At 34.9% G+C, this 26,287-nt stretch overlaps 1 protein-coding gene across 1 annotated transcript in view; it reads left to right on the plus strand.

Moving 5' to 3' along the window:
- The window catches only part of LIPI (lipase I), a 56,927-nt gene that overhangs the window by 5,799 nt on the left and 24,841 nt on the right, over positions 1 to 26,287 (plus strand). Inside the window, exons 4-7 of the mRNA XM_060010118.2 lie at positions 9,317 to 9,406; positions 10,359 to 10,526; positions 12,215 to 12,319; positions 18,336 to 18,447. Coding sequence (XP_059866101.2) covers positions 9,317 to 9,406; positions 10,359 to 10,526; positions 12,215 to 12,319; positions 18,336 to 18,447 — 475 coding nt within the window. The remainder of the gene's footprint in view (positions 1 to 9,316; positions 9,407 to 10,358; positions 10,527 to 12,214; positions 12,320 to 18,335; positions 18,448 to 26,287) is intronic.

A 26,287-nucleotide genomic window follows, 5' to 3' on the forward strand; every position in this document is an offset into this window, starting at 1 on the left:
TTCCCACACACAGCATACCTAGTGCCAATTACTCTGCAATTTTGAACTCTTCTTTTTGAAATTCCAACTTCAATTCTGCTTATGGCCTTTTGAATTGGCTCTTCATACTTTTTATTGTTTTTGTTTGCATTTTTGACTTTTCCTAATAAACTGTTTGGATTGTCTTATATTCTGAATATCTTTTGATGACTCAGCTTATCAAATCTAACTTTCCACTAGATGCCACATAGTTGGCACCTTTAACTGATCTTTTTATGACTATCACAAATGAGGAACACAGATTTTTGATACTGCATATTCACCTGTCTCAAGGAATCTCTGAATGAGATACTGCCCTTTCCTTAAATACTAACCTATGAGTGCATTTTCTACTTGCCAGTAATTCTTGTCCTTTTTCAGTTGTGTATGTTAAGGAAGCTATGTTGCCTTTCGTAATTGTTGATTAGATAATTTGAACAAACATTCCTGCTGGGATATCAGGAAAAAATTACCAGTCTAATATCCAGAAGACAGAAAAATTCCAGGGAGGTGAACTGGTAATTTGGAGTCACTTTTCTCTGGTGTAGAGAATATGGGAAGTGTTTTTGAAACCCTCATATGAAGCTTGTAAAACATCTTATACTACTTTTTGGGACCCCAAAGGGTAGCACTATAGGAATAAAGGTAAACTTGAAATAAACCAGCCTTTTTATAATCTCTAGAAAAGCTTTTAATAATCTGAAGTTGCCAGAAAAATCTCATTTATTGTGTTTTGTTTAAGGAGCTCTTGGATTGTTGGACCTGCTAGGTACCTGATAGAAGCCAATAATAGTCCTTTTTTGTAGGAAGAACACATCATCCTTGGTCTCAAATTATTTTTATAAATAAATATATATATATATATATATATTTTTTTTTTTTGCAGTACGCGGGTCTCTCACTGTTGTGGTCCCTCCCATTGCGGAGCACAGCCTCCGGACGCACAGGCTCAGTGGCCATGGCTCATGGGCCCAGCCGCTCTGCGGCATGTAGGATCTTCCTGTACCGGGGCACGAACCCGTGTCCCCTGCATCGGCAGGCAGACTCTCAACCACTGCGCCACCAGGGAAGCCCTATAAATATATTTTTAAATGTCCAGCATCCAAATAAAGATAGCCAGGTACACTTGAAGCAAGAAACGTGCATGAGAACCAACAGAAACAATAATCAGCAGAAACAGACCCATAGGCCTGCAACTATTGGAATTATTATACACTGGCTAAAACGTGCTTAATATTTTCAAAGAGATAAGATAAGACCACAAATATCAGCAGAGAATGACATTTAAATATAAATATGACCTACTATATTTGATAAAAATAATAAAAAGTTTTTAACTTAAAAAATAAAATAATTGACAATTATTGAATGGGTTGAACAGAAATTTTGAATCAGGTAAAAAGAGAAAGCGAGTGACTTGGAAAATAGGTGAGAAGTCTGTTTCTAGAATAAAGTAAAAGGGTACAATACGGAGCAAAAATCAGAGAGCAGACAATACAGAGAGGTAAGAGGTACATAGGATAAATAGTGAGAAGGTCAATCATGTTTCATTCAAATTCAAAATCAAAGGAGAGAAAAATGGGACAGAAATGATATCTAAAGATAATATCTCAGAATTTCTAAAAACTGAGGAATTATAATCAATAAAAAAATTGGAATGCAGTTAATTCCAATGTGAATAAATAGACGTCCTCATTGAGACACATGATAGTAAAGTTACAGAAAAGACCACAACAAAGCATACAGCATAAAATTAAATGAATAAAAAATGACCCAAATTATAACTAGTTTCTCAACAGAAACAGTGGAAGCTAGGAAAGAATAGAGTTATATTTCCAATATGGTGAAAGAAAATAGCTGCCTAGTATCCCAATCTGTTTCAGGAAAAAAAAAAGGAAACTATATAGTTTCAGACAAGTATACACTGAGAGAAACTGTCATCAAAAGAAGGAAAATTATCCTTTGATGGCTATTCAGGAAGGAAGAGTATTGAAAATGGTAAAATACAGTTCAATCTAAATGGATGTTGATGGCATAAAACACATTGTTCTATGGAATTTGGAATATATAGAGAGAATTAAAATATACTACAAAAATAGCATATTTTGGGGGCTGTTAACTGAAGTTCAAGCATTTTTTGTTCCTTTAATTGTATGGAAGAAAGGTTAAAAGTAATTGTCAACAGTTGGTATTTATAAATCAAGGCTTTCTGTTAAATCTCTAGGTATCCAAAAAGAAAAGAGTAAAAGAGTATATAACTTCCAAAGCAACGGAGGACAAAAGGGAATAATTTTTTTAAGTCCAAAAGAAGGCAAGAAAGGAGAGAAAGAATCATAAAGATCAGACGAAGTAAATAGAAGTAAATAATATGATGGTAAAATTAAACCCAGCTATACCATTAAATGTAAATAGCCTAAATGAAATTTAGCCTATTAGATTCAATTAAAATATGGTGTCACACTTAGCTAAAAAGACAAAAATTCAATTATGTGTTATTTATTAAAGACATATATAACAGTAAGGAAGCAGAATATGTAAAAGTAGAACATTGATATGCAAATATTATCCACCAAAAGGTGGTGAATCTACATACATTAACTTAGACTAAAATAATTTTATCTCAAAATTAGTAGAAACATAGAAAGGCTTAAAATTATAAAACTTTCAACTCATCAGGAAGATAGTTTGTGTATACCTAATAACATGGCTTAAAATTACATAAAGCAAACTTTACACTATCCCATTGCAGAAAGAAAAGCAACTGCGCAATCATAGTGGGAGATTTTAATTAGAAAAATTGATCTAATGGACATTTATAAAACATTATACCCAACAACTGGAGAATATACATTCTTCTAAAGCACCATGGATATCTTAGAGAAACATTATACACTGGGCCTTAAAAATATTCTCAAAATTTTCATAGAGGGGGAAGCATAAAAGGTAGTATTCTCTATATTCAAAGCAATTAAACTATAAATAAATAAGAAAAATATAAGTAGAAAATCCATATATTTTTAGAAGAAACATATTTTTAGATAACTAATGAGGGAAGAATAAATAATAATGGAAATATAAAATATTTTGATTCAATAGTATTAAAGTTACTACATATTAAAATTTGTTGGAGTCAGCAAAAGCCATGACTAGAAATAAATGTCCAGTTACAGGTATATTAAAAGGCTGAAAATCAATAATCTAAGCATCTATCTTGGGAAATTAAGAATTAAACATAAAACATACACATAGATATTAAGAAGTTGATGATAAACGTACAAAAATGGAATAAAAATATCAATTAGAAGTGATATAAAAAGCCAAAAATTTGCACTTTAAAAAGACAACATTAATTATTTAAAACTATGTCATTTTTACTTTCTGTCAATAAAATGAAAGGAACATAGAATGCTTGAACTTTATATATCACCCTCCAGAGTAATAAGTCCTTGGAGAGAAGAAAACAGAAAGGACAAGGAGAGAAAACACAACTAATATCAATAATAATAAAGGAGATAGTGTTACAGATACTATAGGTATTAAAATCATCACAAAGCAATGTAATGAACAATATTTTGCAAATAAATATGAAAATATATGACCATATGGTATGATATATGAAATATAAAAATTCTTATGAAAAGCAAAAGCATTTACCAAACTGACAAATGAAAAGGGAAAGTTTGAAGAGTTTTTTTAACTATTGATAAAATAGAAACTGTAATTTAAAGCCTTCCATCAGAGTAAATTCCCAGGCAAGTTTTTGTTCTCTACCAAACAATTAAGTGATAAATAAGACCACTGTTTCACAAATACCTTCAGATAATAACAAATAAATAGGAAATGGTTTGCAACCTTTTTAGAAAGCCATCACAAACTTAATGTCAAAAGATGAGAAAGACATTGCAGAAAAGACAGTTTGCTGGACATTCTCTGTAATAATCATAGATGCAAAAATTCTGCATAAAATATAAAATTAGTAAGCCAGCAGCATATAAAATTGGTACTGAATCACATCCATTTGGATTTATTATCAAAAAGCAAATTTAGTTTAACATTCAAAAATCAGTTTCTTAATTCATCTTAGCAAAAGAATAAGGGAGAAAATTCATTTAATAATCTCAATCAAATGAAGAAAAAGCTTTAGGGAGAATTTATGTATGGCAAAAACTGGAAAATTGGGAAAAGAAGTAAAATTCCACAATCTGTTAAAATATATCTATTCAAAAATCTGTAGAAAATGTCACGTTGATGATGGAATTTGGAAGACTTTCTTTTTGAGACTGGGAACTGGAAAAGGATGCCTAGTCTAGTCATTCTGAAGCAACATTTTACTGGATGTCTTAAGTGCAGTAAGGGGAGAAAAGTATTAAAAGATATAAAAATATAAAATCATTTTCAGATGATATGTTTGCATACATAGATAACCCCAAAGAATCTCCAGATAATTAGAATTCACAGGAAAATTTAGCAAGGTTGTTGAATATAAGCTATATATACAAAATTCAATTCTTTCTAGAAACCAGCAATAAGAGTTAGCAAATAAAACTTTAGAATTATACCATTTTAATAAGATAAAATCTAGAAATAACTCTTAAGAAAATTGTGCAAGTGCTCTACGCAGAAAACCACAAAACATTGCAGACCAAAATAAAAAGGAACTAAACCACACATATGAATGTGAGTGTTGTATACATGTCAATTTTTGCAAGTTGACCTACAGATTCAATGCAATCTTTGTCAAAAGCCAATATTTTTTAAATAACCTCACAAGCTAATTATAAAATTAATATGGAAATGCAAAGGGTCAAGTATTGTTATTCTTTTTTTTTTAATTAATTTATTTGTTCATTTTTGGCTGTGTTGGGTCTTTGTTGCTGCGTGCGGGCTTCCTCTACTTGTGGCGAGTGGGGGCTTCTCTCGTTGCGGAGCACGGGCTTTAGGCACACAGGCTTCAGTCGTTGTGGCTAGCGGGCTCTAGAGCGCAGGCTCAGTAGTTCTGGTGCACGGGCTTAGCTGCTCTGCAGCATGTGGGATCTTCCCGGACCAGGGTTCGAACCCATGTCCCCTTCATTGGCAGGTGGATTCTTAACCACTGTGCCACCAGGGAAGCCCCTGTTAAAGTGTTCTTGAAGAAGAAAAAAGTGCAAAGACATGTGCTTCCGGATATCAAGTCTTATGAAATGGTAATAGTGAAGACAGTGTCATTAGTGTAAGGGTGACAAAAAAGTCAGTAAAAAAAAAACCCCAAAACAGGGATTCCCTGGTGGCGCAGTGGTTGAGAGTCCGCCTGCCGATGCAGGGGACGCGGGTTTGTGCCCCGGTCTGGGAGGATTCCCACATGCCGCGGAGCGGCTGGGCCCGTGAGCCATGGCCGCTGGGCCTGCGTGTCCGGAGCCTGTGCTCCGCAATGGGAGAGGCCACAGCAGTGACAGGCCAGCGTACCACAAAAAAAACCCCAAAAAAACCAGAGTTATGGAACTTATTACATTTATTATGAGTTTGGTACTGCTGGATGGTGTGAAAATGATTTTTTTTCCCTGGGTTTCATTTTTTTAATTGAAGAATAGTTGATTTACAATATTGTGTTAGTTTCAGGTATACAGGGTAGTGTTTCTTTTTTTTTTTTTTTACAGATTATATTCCACTATAAGTTATTACAAGATATTGGGTATAATTCCCTGTGCTATACAGTAAACCCTGTTGCTTATCTGTTTGATGTATTAATCCCATACTCCTAATTTGTCCCTCCTCCTGCTCTCTCCCCTTTGGTAACCATAAATTTGTTTTCTATGTCTGTGTGTCTGTTTCTGTTTTGTATATACATTTATTTGTATTATATTTTAGATTCCACTTATAAGTAATATCGTATTTGTTTTTCTTTGTCTGACTTATTTCACTATGCATAATATTCTTTAGATCCATCCACGTTGCTGCAAATGTCAATATTTCATTTTTTATGGCTAAATAATATTCCATTCACATCTTAATCCAGTTGTTGATGGGCACTTGGGTTGCTTCCATGTCATGGCTGTTGTACATAGTACTGCTTTGAACACTGGAGAGCATGTAACTTTTCAAATTGGTGTTTTCATTTATTCCAGATATACACCCAGGAGTGGAATTGCTGGATCATATGGTAGTTCTATTTTTAGTTTTTTAAGGAACCTCCGTACTGTTTTCCATAGTGTCTGCACAAATTTACATTCCCGCCAACAATGTACGAGGGTTCCCTTTTCTTAACATTTGTTATTTGTAGACTTTCTGATAAGTGGTTCTGTGTCAGTCAACTGAAAACTCAAAATGAAATAAAAAGGTCTCTAACTCCCATAAAACACAAAAATTATTTTTCTATGGTGTGTATAAATGTGAAAGGAAAAGCAATAAACACATTACAAGATATTATTTAAAAAATCTTCATAACATAACATTTTTCTTCAGTGTGCATGAAAAAGCATAAGCCAAATTCAAACATTAAGATGTCTGATTATATTAAAATTGAGAACTTCATTAAAGAAACAGCAAGGCAAAACAGAAAAAGAGATAAGTAAGCACTATACATCAGTAATAAAGAAAAATACAACTTAATTAAAAAAAATCAAGACTTGAACAGACATTTTACAAAAGAGAAGTTCCAACTAGGCAATGGAAAGTTCTTAAAATCTTCAGTGAGCAGAAACATGTAAATTAAAACCCCAGTGAAACAGCACATGCCTACCAGAATGACTAAAATTAGAAAGCCTTACAAGACCATTTATTGGAGAGGATGTAGAATAACAGAAATGCTCACATGTTGTTGGTAGGGCGTAAATTGGTACAACCTCTTTGGCAAATTATTTAGGATTATTTATTAAAATTGAAGATATTCATATTCTATAACACAGCAATTCTACTCCTAGGTATAAAACCAACAGATATTCCTTCACATATGCATTGATGTGTGTGTTCAAGAATGTTCATAGTATTAACACATATTAACCCCAAATTTGAAACAACATATGTCCACCAACAGGAGAATGGATAAATAAGTTGTATTATGTTCATTCAATAAAATACTATATAGCAATGAATGATTACAAATGAATGACTACATTTACACCTGACAATGTGGTTTAATATCACAAATATACTGATAATTGAAAGAAGCCAGATACAAATATGAATACAAATATATTTCCAAAACGAGCTAATCTAAAATATATTGTTTTAGAGGCATCCGTGGAAGGTAAAGAATAGCAATAGCAAAAAAGAAAAAAAAATTAAAAGTAAACATAGTTCTTAGTTTTATAGAAAAGTAAGAAGCTAGTTACTGGGTTAAGGTCACACTGGGAGTTTCTAGGTTCTATTTCCTGACATGAGTGTGGTAGCTAAGTGGCTATTTGCTTTATATTCATTAATTAATCTTTAGTTTTATGTTCTTTTCTGCATGTAGGTTTTATATTTTACAATAAAAAGAAAATTAGAAAGCCATATCTGCTCTCCCCACCCTTCTTGAAATCAAAAGAATGAATGGCCTAAGCAGACCAAGCTGCCCTGCCCCTTCCATCTGATAAAAGGGAAATGACATGCCTAAATCAAGGGCTGCTTGTAATAATAAATATCTTTTGCTTCTTCCTGATTCCTGAGCAGTCTTCTTGGTTTGATTTTACTTCAGAAGCAGATTGGAGAAAATGATGGCTCTAAACCTGAAACACCCTAGTCTTGGAACTCTATGTTGAGTTCAGATAGGAGGAAATTGTAAAGATCTCCAAAATTACTGGACTTTTTTTGGGTTATATTTAGAAGACTGTCCTTCCTTACTAAAATTCCACAAGCTAAGTGGATAATGGAATGTAGAGGAATTGGTTAGCATACACTCACCACTGTCACAATCAAATCATACATATGCTTCCCTGGATTCCAGGGAGTTCTAAGGAAGTCATGTAAGGTGTCCTTTGTCTTTCCTTATATGCTGTATCCCCTCCCCTGTAATGTACCTGCCCAGTGTCCTCATGCCCTGCTAACACCTCACTAGCTGTTATCGTGTTCCGATACATACTAGAACTAAATCAACTAACTGCAACTTAATCCGTACCGTCAGACCCAAGTATTTATCTTCATTGTACTGAATCTATTGCTGATCTCTCTCAAGAATTCATTATGTTGTAGGAAATTTCTTGTACCCCAACCCAAAGCATTGCAATCTTACTTGGCAGCAAGATTTTATATCTAACCGCAGTCCTGAATATTCTGAGCTTGCTAACCTCTTTCCTTCCTATGGCTCCCCTGGGTTATAGACCCCATAGTGGTAATGCACCCAGAACTTGCATCTTCCCTGGTGCCCCAAGGCTCTACAGATACAGTTGGCCGTCCGTATCTGCGGATGTGGAACTCTTGGGCACAGAGGGACGACTGTGATGCGCCATTTTATATATGGGACTTGAGCATCCTCAGATTTTGGTGTCCGTGTGGGAGGGCGGGAGATTGGCGGGGGGGGAGTCTTGGAACCAATATCCCATGGATATCAATGGACAAGTGTATACAGAAACTCTTAAATCATAGCTACATGTTTCATGTCACTCTGGCACAACTTGTTCCAGCAGAAGCAGCGTTCGATTTTTCCAGTTAGTGAGTCTAGCACCAAATCCTACACATTATTATCCAGAATGAGAGCGAATGATCACACTCACCTAAAAGATCCTAAATGACTTGGTTTCATTTCCTCCAATGCTCTTTCTCACACAATACACCAGCTAACCTGGATTCTTTGAATACTCCATGTGCACACAGATACCTTCTTGACTCACTGCGTTGCTCACATCCTTCACATCTCTGCTCAATTCTCACCTCCTCAGTGGGAAATTCCCCAACCAAACTACTTAAAAGTGCAACCTAACACACTCACTAGGCATTCACTGTTCCTTATTCTACTTAATTTTTCTCTACAGCACTTATTATTATCTGACATACTGTATTTTTACTTATTATGTCTTTCTCCCATTAGGATGTAATTTCCACTATGATAAGGATTTTTGCTCTATTTTCCTTTTTCACTTATATATTCATAGCACAAAGAACTGGGATGGACCCATAATAAACTGATCACATGTAAATGTGTTAAATTAATGAAACATAATTTGCATGAGGAATTAATTGAGGAATTAATACCAGAAAAACTCATCTTTTAAAAAATAGCATTTATCTTATTTTCAATTCAAATTTTGAGTCACTTTCAAAGGATTTTATAGGAGATTTTGTTTTACATAAGTGTTGCTGACCTGATTATATTTACTTTGTGATTCTTGGGTGCTTTTCTTCTCAGGTTTAGGCATTAAAGAACCCTTGGGACATATAGATTTCTATCCAAATGGAGGGAAAAAGCAACCTGGCTGTCCTAAATCAATTTTTTCAGGTATAACAATAGTATTTTAGAATAAATTGTGCATGAGTCAAAATAATGAAAGAAAATCAGTTTACTTTTTTCCCTTATTAATCTGGGGGCAAGATTTTTTTTATCACCATTGCTCATGATTCAGGAGTTATTGGTGGAAAATGGTTTAATGTGATCCTTCTCGGTTCATAAATGTTACCAGTAGACATCCCATTTGGTTATGGGTGAAACCTATTACATTATAGTCTCAACAGTTTATCATTTTAAACATTAGGAGAAGTTATAAGTCAATGAAGAAGCATGCATAGCAAAGTTATATAACACAAGTTTGGCTTCAGGATTTAATTTTTACCATTACCATAGATTTATGAACACAGATTTATGAACTTCTGCACTTGGTTATTCTGTACATAAATAGCTGAGCAACATCTCCAGGTGTGGAATTTGGCTCACTTCAGAGCTATGGCAAAAAAATGTTCTGAGGTCTACAGTGGCAACCAGTCACGTACCACATCATTAAAGGCCACTGCAACTAGAGAAGTTTGGTTAAAGGGATAGGGATGTGAGAAGTTAGGAAAGGGAAGAGACATGATAAAGTTTTAATGTCACCTTGTTTCACATTCATCTACGACACTGAATAGAAATGTTAAGCGTGAGAGTTTAGAAGGGGGATATGTGTACGCTAGTTATTAAATATGGTAGCACTGTGTGTAGAGTTTGTTGAATAATTGAAATTAAACATTATTGCTGTGTTATTACTTTAGAAAAATTTCTAATAAATCTCATGTAAAAGGCATATTCCATATAAGTTTTAAATGGTAACATTTGTTTAGGTGCCTGAGATAAAACTGCATTGTAGTCAGCACTTTGATATTCATACAGTGCACAGCATTAGGTAGAACTTAATATTTTTTTTTCAAACTTACTTGAACTTGGCTTAATACATCTAACTGCTTGACTTTGAACACTTAAGGACTTGAATTTATTAAATGCGACCATCAGAGAGCAGTTTACTTATTCATGGCAGCTTTGGAAACAAGCTGCAATTTTATTTCATTTCCTTGTCATTCGTACAAAGATTACAAGACTGGTTCGTGTGTGGATTGTGCCGACTTTAAGGAAAAATCGTGTCCTAAACTAGGTAAGAGAGATTATCATACTTACTATACTTATTTGTGGAAAATGAACATGTAATTTTGTTAGTATTTTCTGCTGGAAGCTTTCATACTTACTTGTGAATATGCTATTAACATTTTATGGAAAAATTTTCTGTGGAACAGAGAAAATAGTTATTTCCTACTAAATATTTTTCAGATTCTTAGTGAGAGGAACTTGGTCAACCTCCTTTCTGTGTTCCATGTTGTGGGCGCATTTGGTCGTCTCATGATGATACTTGTTCTTGATTCACAAAAGGATCTCACTCTTTAGCATCCATCTATATTTCCACTAAAGAAAGAAACTTGTGCATTCTTAGTGGTACTGAGGGTTTTGTTTGTTTGTTAGTTTGTATTTTTAAGGGAATTCTTAACAAGTGAAGAGGTGTGAACCATGGTTAGCTTTTCATTTGCTATTAGCAAGTAGATATGAATCACGCATGGTTCACACCATCTAAATCAATAAACTTAAGAGCAGTTAAGTGTTGCAACTTTTGATAACTAAAGCCTGCCAGTGGGAAATTATAGAGAAAAAAAGAATCCATATAAAAAATAGAATGTTAGAGCTGGAAAGAATCTCAGAGGCTGTTTGTTCAGGGTTTGCCAAAGACAATACCAGACCCCAAGCGTGTCATGGGCATGTAGACATCTGATCAGTATCATGATAGGCTCTACCAGAAATGTTTCCAAAGCCAAGTAACCTCAATGAAATGGGTAGCAATTACAAAGGCTGAATTAAACAGCCTCCTGTGGTTTTCTTTCACAGGAGGTTTATACTAATATACTAGAGAATTGCTAGAAGAGGCAGGCAATATGCAGGCTTTGCATGACTTATTTCCTCATAGACCCCTTCTGTCCACAAAATATCTTGTGGGATTAGTTTTCTTCAGTCCTCATGTTGGGGATTGCTTTTCTGGTCCCGTTGCTTTTCCATATAAATGAGGAAATTGTGACCCCGTGTGAACATATGGATTGCTGAAGGGCACAAGTGAAAACGGGAGTTAAATCTCTGAATTTTCAATTCAGTATTCTTTCTACTGCATTCAAATTTCGAATTCGGAGGTAGCAGTGTGGAAACAGACACATACATGAAGTAGGAAGCATATTAAATATGTGTGTGTGTATATGTTATATATTCTGTATGTACAAATATTGTTTGTATCTGAAATATATATTATACACACAATATGTAGTGTACATAGATGCTATCTATAATATATACATTGTATATATAATGTATACATATGCGTACTGTATCTGTATGAATGTGTATATAGGATAATTGAAGGCTGTGCTCATGGAGCTAAATTCTGTGTTCAGGTTTTATCTAATCAATTTATTCTGCTGAATTAACTGAAAAGAGTTTCAAGTAAAATTCTGCATTTGTAATAGTAAAAACTTATACAAATGGACTTTAACTATATGGCATGTGCAAAGCTCTGATAAGGTTTCCAGGGAGTAGATTTATTTGTGAATCTTGAATTTAAGAGTTGTTACTGTAGTTGAAATAAATAGAATGTGAAATTATTTGAAAAATGATTTTTTAATTATAAAAATTCATAAATTATAATAATTATCATAATACATTGATCCTTTAGTTCTTTTAGTGATTTGATATTTTTGTATGCTATTTGATAAAAGTCCAATTACTAATATTCTATTTCTCAAATCTCAGGTTATCAAACTGAGCTATGGAAAGATGTTTTAAAAGAGAGAATAGAGAAGAGAACTCTCAGGACCACTGTGTTTTTGGATACTGTTGGCACAAATCCATTCTGTAGTAAGTTAACATTTTTAACAAATGAACAATTGATTAGTTTTATATAGTAATTCATATTTTTATTCAAAATTCAAATCTCAAAATGTACTTTCAAGGAACTTTAAATTTTGTTAGAGCCAGTTATACAAATTCAAATAAGGACTTAATTTTTGAATAAAATGAGCATATGCTTTGGGTAATATTCTTCCAAAAAAATCAAGGTCTTTTTTTTTTTACCCCCAATTTCCATGATTCTTCTTCCCACGTTTAGAGTTATGTCAGCTTACAGAGTTTAAGACATCTGTCTACACTATTACCACCCTTTCAGAAACTGAAACTAAATTATATAAATACAAAAATATGCAAGTAAATAATAATCTTCCCAATATATTTAGACAAGAGGAAAAAATTTGAAGAACAGAAGAGAATCTCAGAAATGTAATAACTAATTAGATTTAAGAGGAGCTATTTAAAAAAGTAAAATTATTCTGTTTGGAGAGCAAGATCTTAAAGTGCTTTATAAATAAAAGCAAATCCTATGATATGAAGAATCTTATGAAATAAGTTTCCAGTCACTGCCATTGATCTTGGTTACTGGGGAATAAATATTTAAAACAGACTCTTATTATTTTAAAATATTTTAGGTCAGTTATTGCAGATGTTTTGCAGTCAAAGTTATTATCAATTTTTAAGATACTCTTTAAACATTTGTGATGTGCCCTGTCATTCAGAATTGGGCTCATCCATTTTTTAATTTAAAATTTTTATTGAATTAAAATTTAGATTCACATGCAGATATAAGAAATAATGCAGAGGGATCCTGTGTACAATTTATTCAGTTTTCTTCAGTGGTAAAATTTTGTAGCACTATAGAATAAATGTAATATCATTACCACATGATACTGATATTGCTAGAATCCATCCATTTTATTTATATTTCCTCACTGGTGTGTGTGTGTGTGTGTGTGTGTGTGTGTGTGTGTGTGTGTGTGTGTGTGTGTGTGTGTGTGTGTGTGTGTTTAGCTCTGTACAACTTAATCATCATATAGGGCTCTGTATCTATCACCACAGTGAAGATATTGGACAGTTCCATCACTACCAGACCCTTTGGGTGGCACTTTTATAGCCATATATACCAGCTTCTTGTCCTGCTGTTTCTAATCCCTGACATCCATTAATACACTCCTAAAATTTTGTCATTTTGAAAATGTTATATAAAGGGAATCGTTCACTATGTGACCTTTTAATTGGCCTTTTTAAAGTCAGCATGATTCTCTGGAGGTTCATCCAGCATGTATCAATAATTCATTCCGTTTTATTGCTGAGTAGTATTCCACAGTACGTACGTACTGAAGTTTGTTTAATCACTCATCTCTTGTAGGACATTAGGCATGTGTTTAGATTTGGCTATTATGATTAAAGTTGCTGTGGATATTTGTATAAAAGTTTTTGTGTGAATTTAGGTTATCATTTCTCTGTTAGAAAGGCCCAGGAATACAAATGCTGGGTCAGAAGTTAATTGTACATTTAACCTTATAAGAAATTGAGAAAGTGTTTTTCAGTGTGGCTGACCATTTTACATTACCTGCAGCAAAGTATGAGTGATATAATGAGTGACTTCTTACTAGCATTTGGTGTTGTCATTATTTAAAAAAAATTATCCCTCCTGATAGGTATATAGTGATGCCTTGTTGAGGTATTAATCTTTGTTGCCTTAATGGCTTATGAGATTGTGTATCTTCTCTGTATATCCTCTTTGGTGAAGTGTGTCTTTTGCTCATTTTCCAATTGGAGTTTTTTTAACTATTGAGTTTTGAGGATTCTTTATATATTTTTGATAGTAGTCCTTGTTTCCTTGTTGAAGATTTGGTTTGCAATTATTTTTTCCCAGTCTGAAACTTGACTGTCTTTTCATCTTCTTCACAAGGGTTTTCACAAGGGCAAAAGTGTTTACTTTTGATGAGGTCTAATTTATCATGTTTTCCTTTCATGGACTATGCTTTCGGTATCTAAGAATTCTTTGCTGAGCCCTAGGTCCTGAAGATTTTCACCCCCAATTTTTTTCTAACAGTTTTATAGTTCTGTTTGTTCCTTTAAACACAGACAACCTTGTTTTAAATTTATATTGAAAAGTACATACCCCAGAATATCTAAAATAATCATTGCCAAGAAGAATAAAGAAGAAATAATCAATTTGACCTTTCTTCTGTATCACATCTCTTTTTCTGATTCTCTTCTTCTGTCTTCCTCTTCTACCTTTAAGCGTTTGTGATTACAATCTTTGGGACTGCATTGGGCCCACTTGGATAATTCAAGATAACCTCTTTATTTTAAGGGCAGCTGATTAGCAATCTTAATTCCATTTGAGATCTTAATTATCCTTTGCCATTTCAGGTAACATATTCACAGGTTCCAGAGATTAGGGCACGGACATATTTGGGGAGGTCTACCACAATTATAATATGCATATGTGATTTTTCACAGTTTACTGGTATCAACATTTACCACGTCAAGTGAAACGTGGGAACTTCACTTCCATTTAGGTTATTTTACATTCTCCACTTTTATATATCATTGTCTTGAGTATCGGATCATGTGATAATTTTTACTTCAAGTATCAAATATGATGTATAAATTCACAAGGATAAGGATAATTTATTGTACGTACCCATATTTCTTCTCTTCCCATTATTACCTTTTTGTTTCTGATATTCCAAGATTATTTATTTCATCAATTCCTCTGTGTTCCTTCTTACAATATTTAAGAATGGGTCTGTTAAAGAGAAATCCTTTAAGTTTTTCTTTGTCTGAGAATGTCTTTATTTCTCCTTTATTCTCAAAGGATAGTTTTTCTGGGTATAAGATTTAGAGTTGAGTTCCTTCTTTTAGCACTTGAAAAATGCCGTGTCTCTTCCTTTTGGCTTCTGTGTTTTCACATGAGAAATCCATTGTAACTCAATTTGGTGTTCTCCTGTAGTTAACACATCATTTCTCTTTGGCTGCTTTCAAGAGATTTTTCTTTGTTTCTAGTTTTCTGAAGCTTAATTATAATTCTTTTGTTATACTCCCACAGGTCCCTGAGATTCTGTCCATTTTTTTTCTCAGTCTGTTTTCTCTCTGTTTTCAGGTGGAGTTTCAGGCAGATCGATCTGTTCTCCAGTTCACTGATTTCTATCCTCTTTCATTTCCACTCTGCTATTGAGGCTGTCCAGTGAGTTCTGTATCCATTATGGTATTTGTCATTTATGTAATGTCTACTTTTATTTTCTTTCATAGCTTCTATTTCTTGGCTGAGATTTTGCTATTCCTTCATTTTTTTTCAAGAGACTCTGACTTGGAAGGATTTTTATGACAGTTCCTTTAAAATCCTTGTCAGATAATCCCAGCCTCTGATTCATTTCAGTGCTGGCATTAGTCGATTGTCTTTTCTCACCAGAGTTGTGATTTTCTTTGTTCTTGGTATAATGGGTAATTTTCAGTCACATCTTGGACATTTTCTCTATGTGACAATTTGAGCCCTGTTTAAATCTTCCATTTTAGCAGGAGTTATATTGTTTAGGTTTTGGCTTTATGTATTCTGAGACTGTGAGTTTTAGCTACATAAAGCTTCAGGATTATCATATTCTCCTGGTGATTTGCTTTACTTTGCTCTTTTTTTGTGCTTCATAAATAAAAATGCATTTTTTATTTTTTTTGCCTCACAGACTATTTTATCTGATTTTATCACAACAACAATTTGTCTCATAGAGCCTTTGAACCTTGTGTCTTCTTTTCTATCCTCAGTATTATATTCAGTAGTATTTTATTTCACTTATTTAACAATAAATAATTATTATGAATATTATCATTAATCAAAAGCTCACTTATATTTACCAATTTCAGTTTTCTACATTTTATCTTGTCCTTTTCTCCCTTCCCAACTCCTTCCTTTGGGACTTAATTTCTATCTTGCTAAAATAGATCCTTAATGACTTTTCACTAAGTAATGTTTCTCAGTTTGTTTGTTTGTTTCCTTGAAAATGTCCTTATCTTTTTCTTACTCTGGAATGTAAATTTAGTCCGGAATAGAATTCTACATTGAGAGTTTTTTCATTGAGTACTTTGAAGATATTAATTCTCTCATTTTAAGATAATTTTCTTATCATTTATTAGCAGTCTAATTGTCCCCTGCAGATAATCTATATTTTTCTTCTGGTTAAACTTATGTATGTATATATGTATTTATTTATCCATCTATTAATTTATGCATGATTTGTTGTTATTTTCTAGTCTCAGTGGTCAGTTCAAGTCTCTATTAAAGAAAAAAATATTTGTGTTATTTCAAAATAAAGATTCATGTCACATTTTAACAGAAAACTCTCATCAGTCTGCTCTTCTTGAAAATTCTCCCTTCAGGAACAAGTTGGATTTTGTTTTTTCCAGAATTTAGTTACCATAATACTAGAGGATTTTTCATGTAAATTTTTGGAGGTCCTTAACCAATGGGGACTTGTAAATTTAAATTCTGTGTTACCTGGAGTTTCATTTAGTCTTAAGGAATTTATTTTTCCACTTAAGACCCATACACAACCAGTAGGAAGAATTTTTCAAGTTTCTCTTTCAATGACAAAGCAGAGAGCTAAGGTCCCTGACTGTGCAATGTTTTTCATTGTAGCTCCATCACTTAGTGTTGTCTCCTGCTGTACCATGGAAATTGACACTTCATCCTTTGTCTCCATGCTACACCCAGTTCTCAAGTCCCATGCAGATCCAGGGCTTCAGTTCTTCTTAAGCCTTGCCTTTAATTTCTCTTCATTGCTGTCTCCTGATATTTTCTCTTCCTTCATCTGAGCTTTGTCGTGTTTTCAATTTACACCCAGAATGTCTATACACTTGTAGCAGGAGGCAGGCTTATTATGTAACATCTCAATATATCATACTGCCAGGAATCATCTGAGCAAGTATGAGCACCCACTTTTTTGGGTGAGGGAACCAAAGTATTTATCTAAAGCTGGGCAGTCACTTCAAAGTAAGAAGTGTTCCTTTATGTCTTTTGTGTTAGCAATTGATGAGGGTCAATTATAAATCCATTACCTTATTTGAGGTAGTACTAAGCATCTGGCATAGGCAAGAAGTTACTCTGGGCTGTTGAGTAGCAACATTTAATGGCTAGCATGCACAATTTTAGTACATATGTATTTCACAAGAAAAGTTCATCTATCCCATGTTCTGTTTATATACATTGTCTTCCAAGAGTTTTGCACAATACTGGGAAAATTCACGGAGAGTAAGAAATTTCTGTGTACACCAGACAATATCGGGTATAGGGATGAGTTCAGCATCTTTGCCTCTGAAAGATATATCAATTTTTTTGTACGGGAATTTTGAAAAAGAACTACTGTGAGCTCACTCTGTATAGGACTGTCTAATTTTACAGTCATTCCAAAACAACCAGTGAAATCGGGAATTATATTTGTCAAGCAAATTTAGCTAGGACTATTAATCAGATAATTAAGGAACCTTATCATATTTACCTTAGATGTGCTATTGATAGAGAAAAATTGTTTAATTGACCTAAATTCTGATATTTTTCGATTTGCAGACAAGTTAGTATTTACTAATTAGTTGACCAACTTTTCACCATACCCATGACTGTCTGGCAAGCTTTTATTCCTCATTTTCAAGACCAGTTAAAAATTAACAAGAGGGAATTTCCCTGGTAGTCCAGTGGCTAAGACTACGTGCTCCCAATGCAGGGGGCCTGGTTTGATCCCTGGTCAAGGAACTAAGAGTTCTCAACTAAGAGTTCGCATACCACAACTAAAGATCCTGCAGGCCACATGCCACAACCAAGACCCGGCACAGCCGAATAAATAAATGTTAAAAAAAGATTAACAATAGGTAAAATATATTACATATGTACCAAATGAGTGCCTCTCAATATTATTTGCAGATATTATATATGCCTAGATTACATAAATATATATTTACATGCATATCTCCACCAAACCAAAGTTAAAAAATAACATCAATTGCATTCCATATTTTTGTTTTGTAGCCTATTATTTTGTTCTCAGTATAATTGTTCTGGATAAAACAATGAAGGATGGCTGTATTACATTTAAATTATTAAACCAACTTGGAATGGTTGAAGAGCCAAGGCTCTTTGAGTAAGTAGAATTTAGTATCTTTTTGTTTTGTAAAATATGTTTTCTTGAGCTTTTGGAGGATAATCTAAATAGTATAAATTTTCTATGCAGTGAGTCTTAAACTGTTAAATATTAAATGGATCTCTGGTGTCATATTCTAATTCATTCATTCTATGGAGGGAGATGCCGAATATGAAAGAAACTAAATAACTTGTTCATGTGATACATCTAGCTACTACAAGAGTTAGAAGAAGAGAAGAAACTTTCCACCTAATTTTGAACACTGATAGAATGCATTGTAATAACTAATAATATCACCCCATAATATTTTATTATTTTAAATTGCTTAGAATTGTGTATATATGTATATACCCATGCACACATATACGTATGATTCATCACTTATTCTTATCAGACACATGGTCATCAGACACATAGTGATCCAAACTGAAATAGCAATGTTACCGTGCTCAAGGAGGTCACAGAATCCTGGAGGAGACTAATGCATAATTACAGCTCTGAGTAATAAGTTTTATAGTAGCAGAACACTTATGTGCTATGGGAGTACAGAGGAAGAAGCAAGGAAGCATTTGAAAGGGTGGTATTGCAGTCAGGGAATGGGAGATGGTACTTTCAAAGGCATGGATAGGTAAGTACGTGAGTTCATTAATAGCACAGATTGCAGTCCTAGAGCAGTTGTTTCAAACTTGTTCAGAAGGCAAACTGTGAGTCTTGCTTTCCTTTACAAGAATCATGTTCTATGCAGAACACCATGAAATACTGATGCATTTTTATTCAAACACTTGATTATTGCATTTTTCATGAACAATGTAAAATATAAAACCCATATGCATGGTAAATCTATCCATCTAAGCCTGGCCAATGGCTTCTTGTTTTTCTATTAATAATTCTTTGCTCATAAATTTATACATGCTTTAGGATTTTAACCCTATTAGATGCCAGGGAAGTCAGAGACTTTTTTTTTTTTTTTCTGGTACGCGGGCCTCTCACCACCGCGGCCTCTCCCGTTGCGGAGCACAGACTCAGCAGCTATGGCTCACGGGCCCAGCCACTCCGTGGCATGTGGGATCCTCCCGACTGGGGCACGAACCTGTGTCCCCTGCATAGGCAGGCGGACTCCCAACCACTGTGCCACCAGGGAAGCCCAATCAGAGACTTTTAAATGATCTTTTATTTCCCTTTTAAAAATTAGAAAAGGAATTTTTTTTTGCTGTAGAAAATGTGTTATACAGTAGAAAGTGAGAATAATCTATAATTACATTGTCCAGGGATATTCACATTTACTATTTGGTTTATAAACATTCCTCTTTTTCTTCCTCCCCCTCCTCTTCCATCTCCTTCTCTTCCACTTTCATCTCTTCCTTTTCCTCCTCTTTGTTCTTCTTCTACATGCCCCTGAACATGCATACATTATTTTTTTACTTAGCAAAATTAGGATCATTTTGCAAATGTGTTCTGCATTCTGATTTTTATACTGAATGCTATAGTGTGATCATTTTTTCTGTGTCACTGAAAATCACTTACACATCATAATAGGATGCCAAATATATTAATATGGCAATATAGGATTTTAAACAGAGAGTGTCAATATTGTGTATTCAGGGTAGAATGACTCCCCAGATGGATGAGTAATGGGGAGATTAGTGTGGAACAAGTGCAGAGTGGTTGCTATTGTAATAATTTATAGGAAAGATAATGGAGGCTTGGATAGAGTCAGTAGAAGTGGGTTTTTAGGATTTAGAGTAGATTCGTTTCTGTGATTAATTAAACATGTGAAAGTGAAGGGAAAAAACCCAATCTGGAGTGACTTTGAGTTTTAAGCTTGGTGACTATTTGAATTATGGTGCCATTTACTGAGCTAGGAGATACATGGAGAGGAGCCAATTTAATCATTCAATAAAATTTCTTGAACTGTACTAGAAATTAAGGACAAAATTTAGGGAGAATTATAGATTTCTGTCCTTTCATAATTTTTGTCTAGTAAGCAGTTTGCAAATACATAATACAAATAAAATGATGATGTTCATCATTCCTGTTTTCAAAACAATTTTTTTTTTTTTTTTTTTTTGCGGTACATGGGCCTCCCACTGCTGTGGCCTCTCCCACTGTGGAGCACAGGCTCCGGACGTGCAGGCTCAGTGGCCATGGCTCACGGGCCCAGCTGCTCCGCGGCATGTGTGATCTTCCCGGACTGGGGCACGAACCCATGTCCCCTGCATCGGCAGGCGGACTCTCAACCACTGTGCCACGAGGGAAGCCCTCAAACAATTTTTAATGAATATCTATACTGAGCTAGGCACTGTACTAGGTGCTGAATATACTATGATGAGAAAAACAGACATGATCCTACCCTCATTAAATTTACAGTCTAATGAGGGATATAAAATAAATAATTATAAAAATATGTAAATAAAAATCTGTCTGTGAAAAATGTCTTGAGGCAAATTATAGTATGTACAGGAATACAGAATAGGAAATGTGAAATAGTTAGTGGGGTCACTAAACTTTCTCTAACGCCTTTTTATATCAGTTGAGACCAAAAGGAGGAGCAGGAGTTAGTCGCTCTGCTGCATTCTGGGCAGAGGGGCCAACAAAGGCAAAACTCCTGAAGCAGGAGAAAGTAGAGTCCATTTTGGGAGCTGAAGGAAGTTTATTATGTCTGAGAACAGAGGCAGGGAAAGGAAGAGAATGATGAGAGAGGTAGAAAACACTTATATTTTGTAGGAATTAGAACCTGTAGGACATGTTCAAGGATTTCTATTTTATTCACTTGGCAAATGAAAACCAATGAAGTGTTTGCGCTGGGGCAGTCTGGTTGGAGCCAGGACTGGATTATTATTTTAGAAAAACAATTTAACCACAGTGGATTGGAGAGGGAAAAGACAGGATGCTGTTGCAAGAATAAAGACCAGGAACAATGGTGCCCTGAGATAAAGTGTTTACAGTGGAAATGGAAAAATGAGAATGAGGATGGATTCAAAGCAGATTCAGGATATTTCATAGACAGTCAGCAGGCACATGGGATAGATTAGATGTAGGAGTTAAAGAGAGGATGGGGGGACCTTCAAGATGGCGGAGGAGTAAGATGTGGAGATCACCTTCCTCCCCACAAATACATCTACATGTGGAACAACTCCTACAAAACACCTACTGAACACTGGCAGAAGACCTCAGACTTCCCAAAAGGCAAGAAAAACCCCATGTACCTGGCCATGTGGCTGACAGGGTCCATGTGCCTGGCCATTTGGCTGACAGGGTCTTGGTGCTCCAGGGTGGTGTCAGACCTGAGCCTCTGAGGTGGGAGAGCCGAGTTCAGGACATTGGGCCACCAGAGACCTCCTGGCCCCACGTAATATCAATTGGTGAGACCTCTCCCAGAGATCTCCGACTTAATGCTAAGATCCAGCTCCACCCAACGACGAGCAAGGTGCAGTGCTGGAGGCCCCATGCCAAACAACTAGCAAGGCAAGAACACAACCCCACCCATTAGCAGAGAGCCTGCCTAAAATCATAATAAGTTCACAGACACCCCAAAACACACCAACAGACATGGCCCTGCTCACTAGAAAGACAAGATCCAGCCTCACCCACCAGAACACAAGCAGTTCCCTCTACCAGGAAGCCTACAAAAGCCACTGAACCAACCTCACCCATTGGGGGCAGACACCAAAAACAACGGGAACTACAAACATGCAGCCTGCAAAAAGGAGACCTCAAACACAGTAAGTTAAACAAAATGGGAAGACAGAGAAATATGCAGCAGATGAAGGAGCAAGGTAAAAACCCATGAGACCAAACAAATGAAGAGGAAAGAGGCAGTCTACCTGAAAATGAATTCAGAGTAATGATAGGAAACATGATCCAAAATCTTGGAAACAGAATGGAGAAAATACAAAAAACGTTTAACAAGGCCCTAGAAGAATGAAAGAGCAAACAAACAATGATAAACTGCACAATAAATGAAATTAAAAATTCTCTAGAAGGAATCAATAGCAGAATAACTGAGGCAGAAGAACGGATAAATGACCTAGAAGATAAAATAGTGGAAATAACTACTGCAGAGCAGAATAAAGAAAACAAGAATGAAAAGAATTGAGGACAGTCTCAGAGACCTCTGGGACAACATTAAACTCACCAACATTCTAATTGCAGGGGTCCCAGAAAAGAAGAGAAAAAGAAAGGGTCTGAGAAAATATTTGAAGAGATTATAGTTAAAAATTTCCCTAACATGGGAAAGGAAATAGTCAATCAAGTCCAGGAAGTGCAGAGAGTCCCATACAGGATAAATCCAAGGAGAAACACGCCAAGGCACATATTAATCAAACTATGAAAATTTAAATACAAAGAAAAAATTTAAAAGCAGCAAGGGGAAAGCAACAAATAACATACTAGGGAATCCCTATAAGGTTAACACCTGATCTTTCAGCAGACAGAATGGAGTGGCAGGACATATATAAAGTGATGAAAGGGAAAACCCTATAACCAAGATTACTCTACCCAACAAGGATCTCATTCAGATTCGATGGAGAAATTAAAACCTTTACAGACAAGCAAAAGCTAAGAGAATTCAAACCAGCTTTACAACAAATGCTAAAGGAACTTCTCTAGGCAGGAAACAAAAGAGAAGGAAAAGACCTACAATAACAAACCCAAAACAATTAAGAAAATGGTAACAGGAACATACATATCGATAATTACCTTAAATGGAAATGGATTAAATGCTCCAACCAAAAGACATACACTGGCTGAATGGATACAAAAACAAGACCCGTATATATGCTGTCTACAAGAGACCCACTTCAGACCTAGGGACACATACAGACTGAAAGTGAGGGTATGGAAAAAGATATTCCATGCAAATGGAAATCAGAAGAAAGGTGGAGTAGCAATTCTCATATCAGACAAAACGGACTTAAAAATAAAGACTATTACAAGAGACAAAGAAGGACACTACATAACGATCAAGGGATCAATCCAAGAAGAAGGTATAACAATTGTAAATATTTATGCACCCAACATAGGAGGACCTCAATACATAAGGCAAATGCTAACAGCCATAAAAGGAGAAATGGATGGTAACACAATAACAGTATGGGACTTTAACACCCCACTTTCATCAATGGACAGATCATGCAAGATGAAAATAAATAAGGAAACACAAGCTTTAAATGACACATTAGACAAGATGCACTTAATTGATATTTATAGGATATTCCATCCAAAAACAACAGAATACACATTATTCTCAAGTGCTCATGGAACATTCTCCAGAATAGATCATATCTTGGATCACAAATCAAGCCTTGGTAAATTTAAGAAAACTGAAATCGTATCAAGTATCTTTTCCAACCACAATGCTATGAGACTAGATATCAATTACAGGGAAAAAAATGTAAAAAATAGAAACACATGGAGGTTAAACAATATGCTATACTAAACAACCAAGAGATCACGGAAGAAATCAAAGAGGAAATCAAAAAATACCTAGAAACAAATAACAAAACACGACGACCCAAAACCTATGGGATGCAGCAAAAGCAGTTGTAAGAGGGAAGTTTATAGCAATGCAATCCTAGCTCAAGAAACAAGAAACATCTCAAATAAACAACCTAAACTTACACCTAAAGCAATTAGAGAAACAAGAACCAAAAAACCCCAAAGTTAGCAGAAGGAAAGAAATCATAAAGATCAGATCAGAAATAAATGAAAAAGAAATGAAGGAAAGAATACCAAAGCTAAATAAACCTAAAAGCTGGTTCTTTGAGAAGATAAACAAAATTGATCAACCATTAGCCAGACTCGTCAAGAAAAAAAGGGAAAAGACTCAAATCCACAGAATTAGAAATGAAAAAGGAGAAGTAACAACTGACACTGCAAAAATACAAAGGATCACGAGAGATTACTACAAGCAACTATATGCCAATAAAATGGACAACCTGGAAGAAATGGACAAATTCTTAGAAAAGCACAACCTTCTGAGACTGAACCAGGAAGAAATAGAAAATATAAACAGACCAATCACAAGCACTGAAATAGAAACTGTGATTAAAAACCTTCCAAAAAACAAAAGCCCAGGACCAGCTGGCTTCACAGGCGAATTCTATCAAACATTTAGATACGAGCTAACACCTATCCTTCTCAAACTCTTCTAAAGTAGAGCAGAGGGAGGAACACTCCCAAACTCGTTCTACGAGGCCACCATCACCCTGATACCAAAACCAGACAAAGATGTCATTAAAAAAGAAAAGCACAGGCCAATATCACTGATGAACATAGATGCAAAAATCCTCAACAAAATACTAGCAAACAGAATCCAACAGCACATTAAAAGGATCATACACCATGATAAAGTAGGATTTACCCCAGGAATGCAAGGATTCTTCAATATATGCAAATCAATCATTTTGATATACCATATTAATGAATTGAAGGATAAAAACCATATGATCATCTCAATAGACGCAGAAAAAGCTGACAAAAGTTAACACTCATTTATGATAAAAACTCTCCAGAAAGTAGACACAGAGGGAACCGACTTCAACATAAGAAAGGCCATATATGACAAACTCACAGTCAACATCATTCTCGATGAAAAACTGAAACCATTTCCACTAAGATCAGGAACAAGATAAGTTGCCCATTCTCACCACTGTTATTCAACATAGTTTTGGAAGTTTTAGCTACAGCAATCAGAGAAGAAAAAGAAATAAAAGGTATCCAAATCAGAAAAGAAGAAGTAAAACTGTCACTGTTTGCAAATTACATGATACTATACATAGAGAATCATAAAGATGCTACCAGAAAACTACTAGAGCTAATCAATAAATTTGGTAAAGTAGCATGATACAAAATCAATGCACAGAAATCTCTTGCATTCCTTACACTAATGACAAAAAATCTGAAAGAGAAGTTAAGGAAACACTCCCATTTACCACTGCAACAAAAAGAATAAAATACCTAGAGATAAACCTATCTAAGGTGACAAAAGACCTGTATGCAGAAAACTATAAGACACTGATGAAATAAATTAAAGACGATACAAATAGATGGAGAGATATACCACGTTCTTGGATTAGAAGAATCAACATTGTGAAAATGACTATACTACCCAAAGCAATCTACAGATTCAATGCAATCCCTATCAAACTACCAATGGCATTTTTCACAGAACTAGAAAAAAAAAATCTTAAAATCTGTATGGAGACACAAAAGACCCCGAATAGCCAAAGCAATCTTGAGAAAGAAAAATGGAGCTGGAGCAAGCAGGCTCCCTGACTTCAGGCTAAACTACAAAGCTACAGTAAACAAGTCAGTATGGTACTGGCACAGAAACAGAAATATAGATCAATGGAACAGGATAGAAAGCTCAGAGATAAGCCCACGCACTTATGGTCACCTTATCTTTGATGAAGGAGGAAAGAATATACAATGGAGAAAAGACAGCCTCTTCAATGGGTGGTGCTGGGAAAACTGGACAGCTTAAAAGGGTGAAATTAGAACACTCCCTAACACCATACACAAAAATAAACTCCAAATGGATTAAAGACCTAAATGTAAGTCCAGACACTATAAAACTCTTAGAGGAAATCATAGGCAGAACACTCTATGACATAAATCACAGCAAGATCCTTTTTGACCCAGCTCCTAGAGAAATGGAAAACAAAAATAAACAAATGGGACCTAATGAAACTTCAAAGCTTTTGCACAGCAAAGGAAACCATAAACAGGACGAAAATAGTACCCTCAGAATGGGAGAAAATATTTGCAAATGAAGCAACTGACAAAAAATTCATGTCCAAAATATACAAGCAGCTCATTCAGCTCAGTATCAAAAAACCAA

The sequence above is a fragment of the Delphinus delphis genome, chromosome 4, assembly GCF_949987515.2.
Source record: "Delphinus delphis chromosome 4, mDelDel1.2, whole genome shotgun sequence".
Taxonomy (NCBI): Eukaryota; Metazoa; Chordata; class Mammalia; order Artiodactyla; family Delphinidae; genus Delphinus; species Delphinus delphis.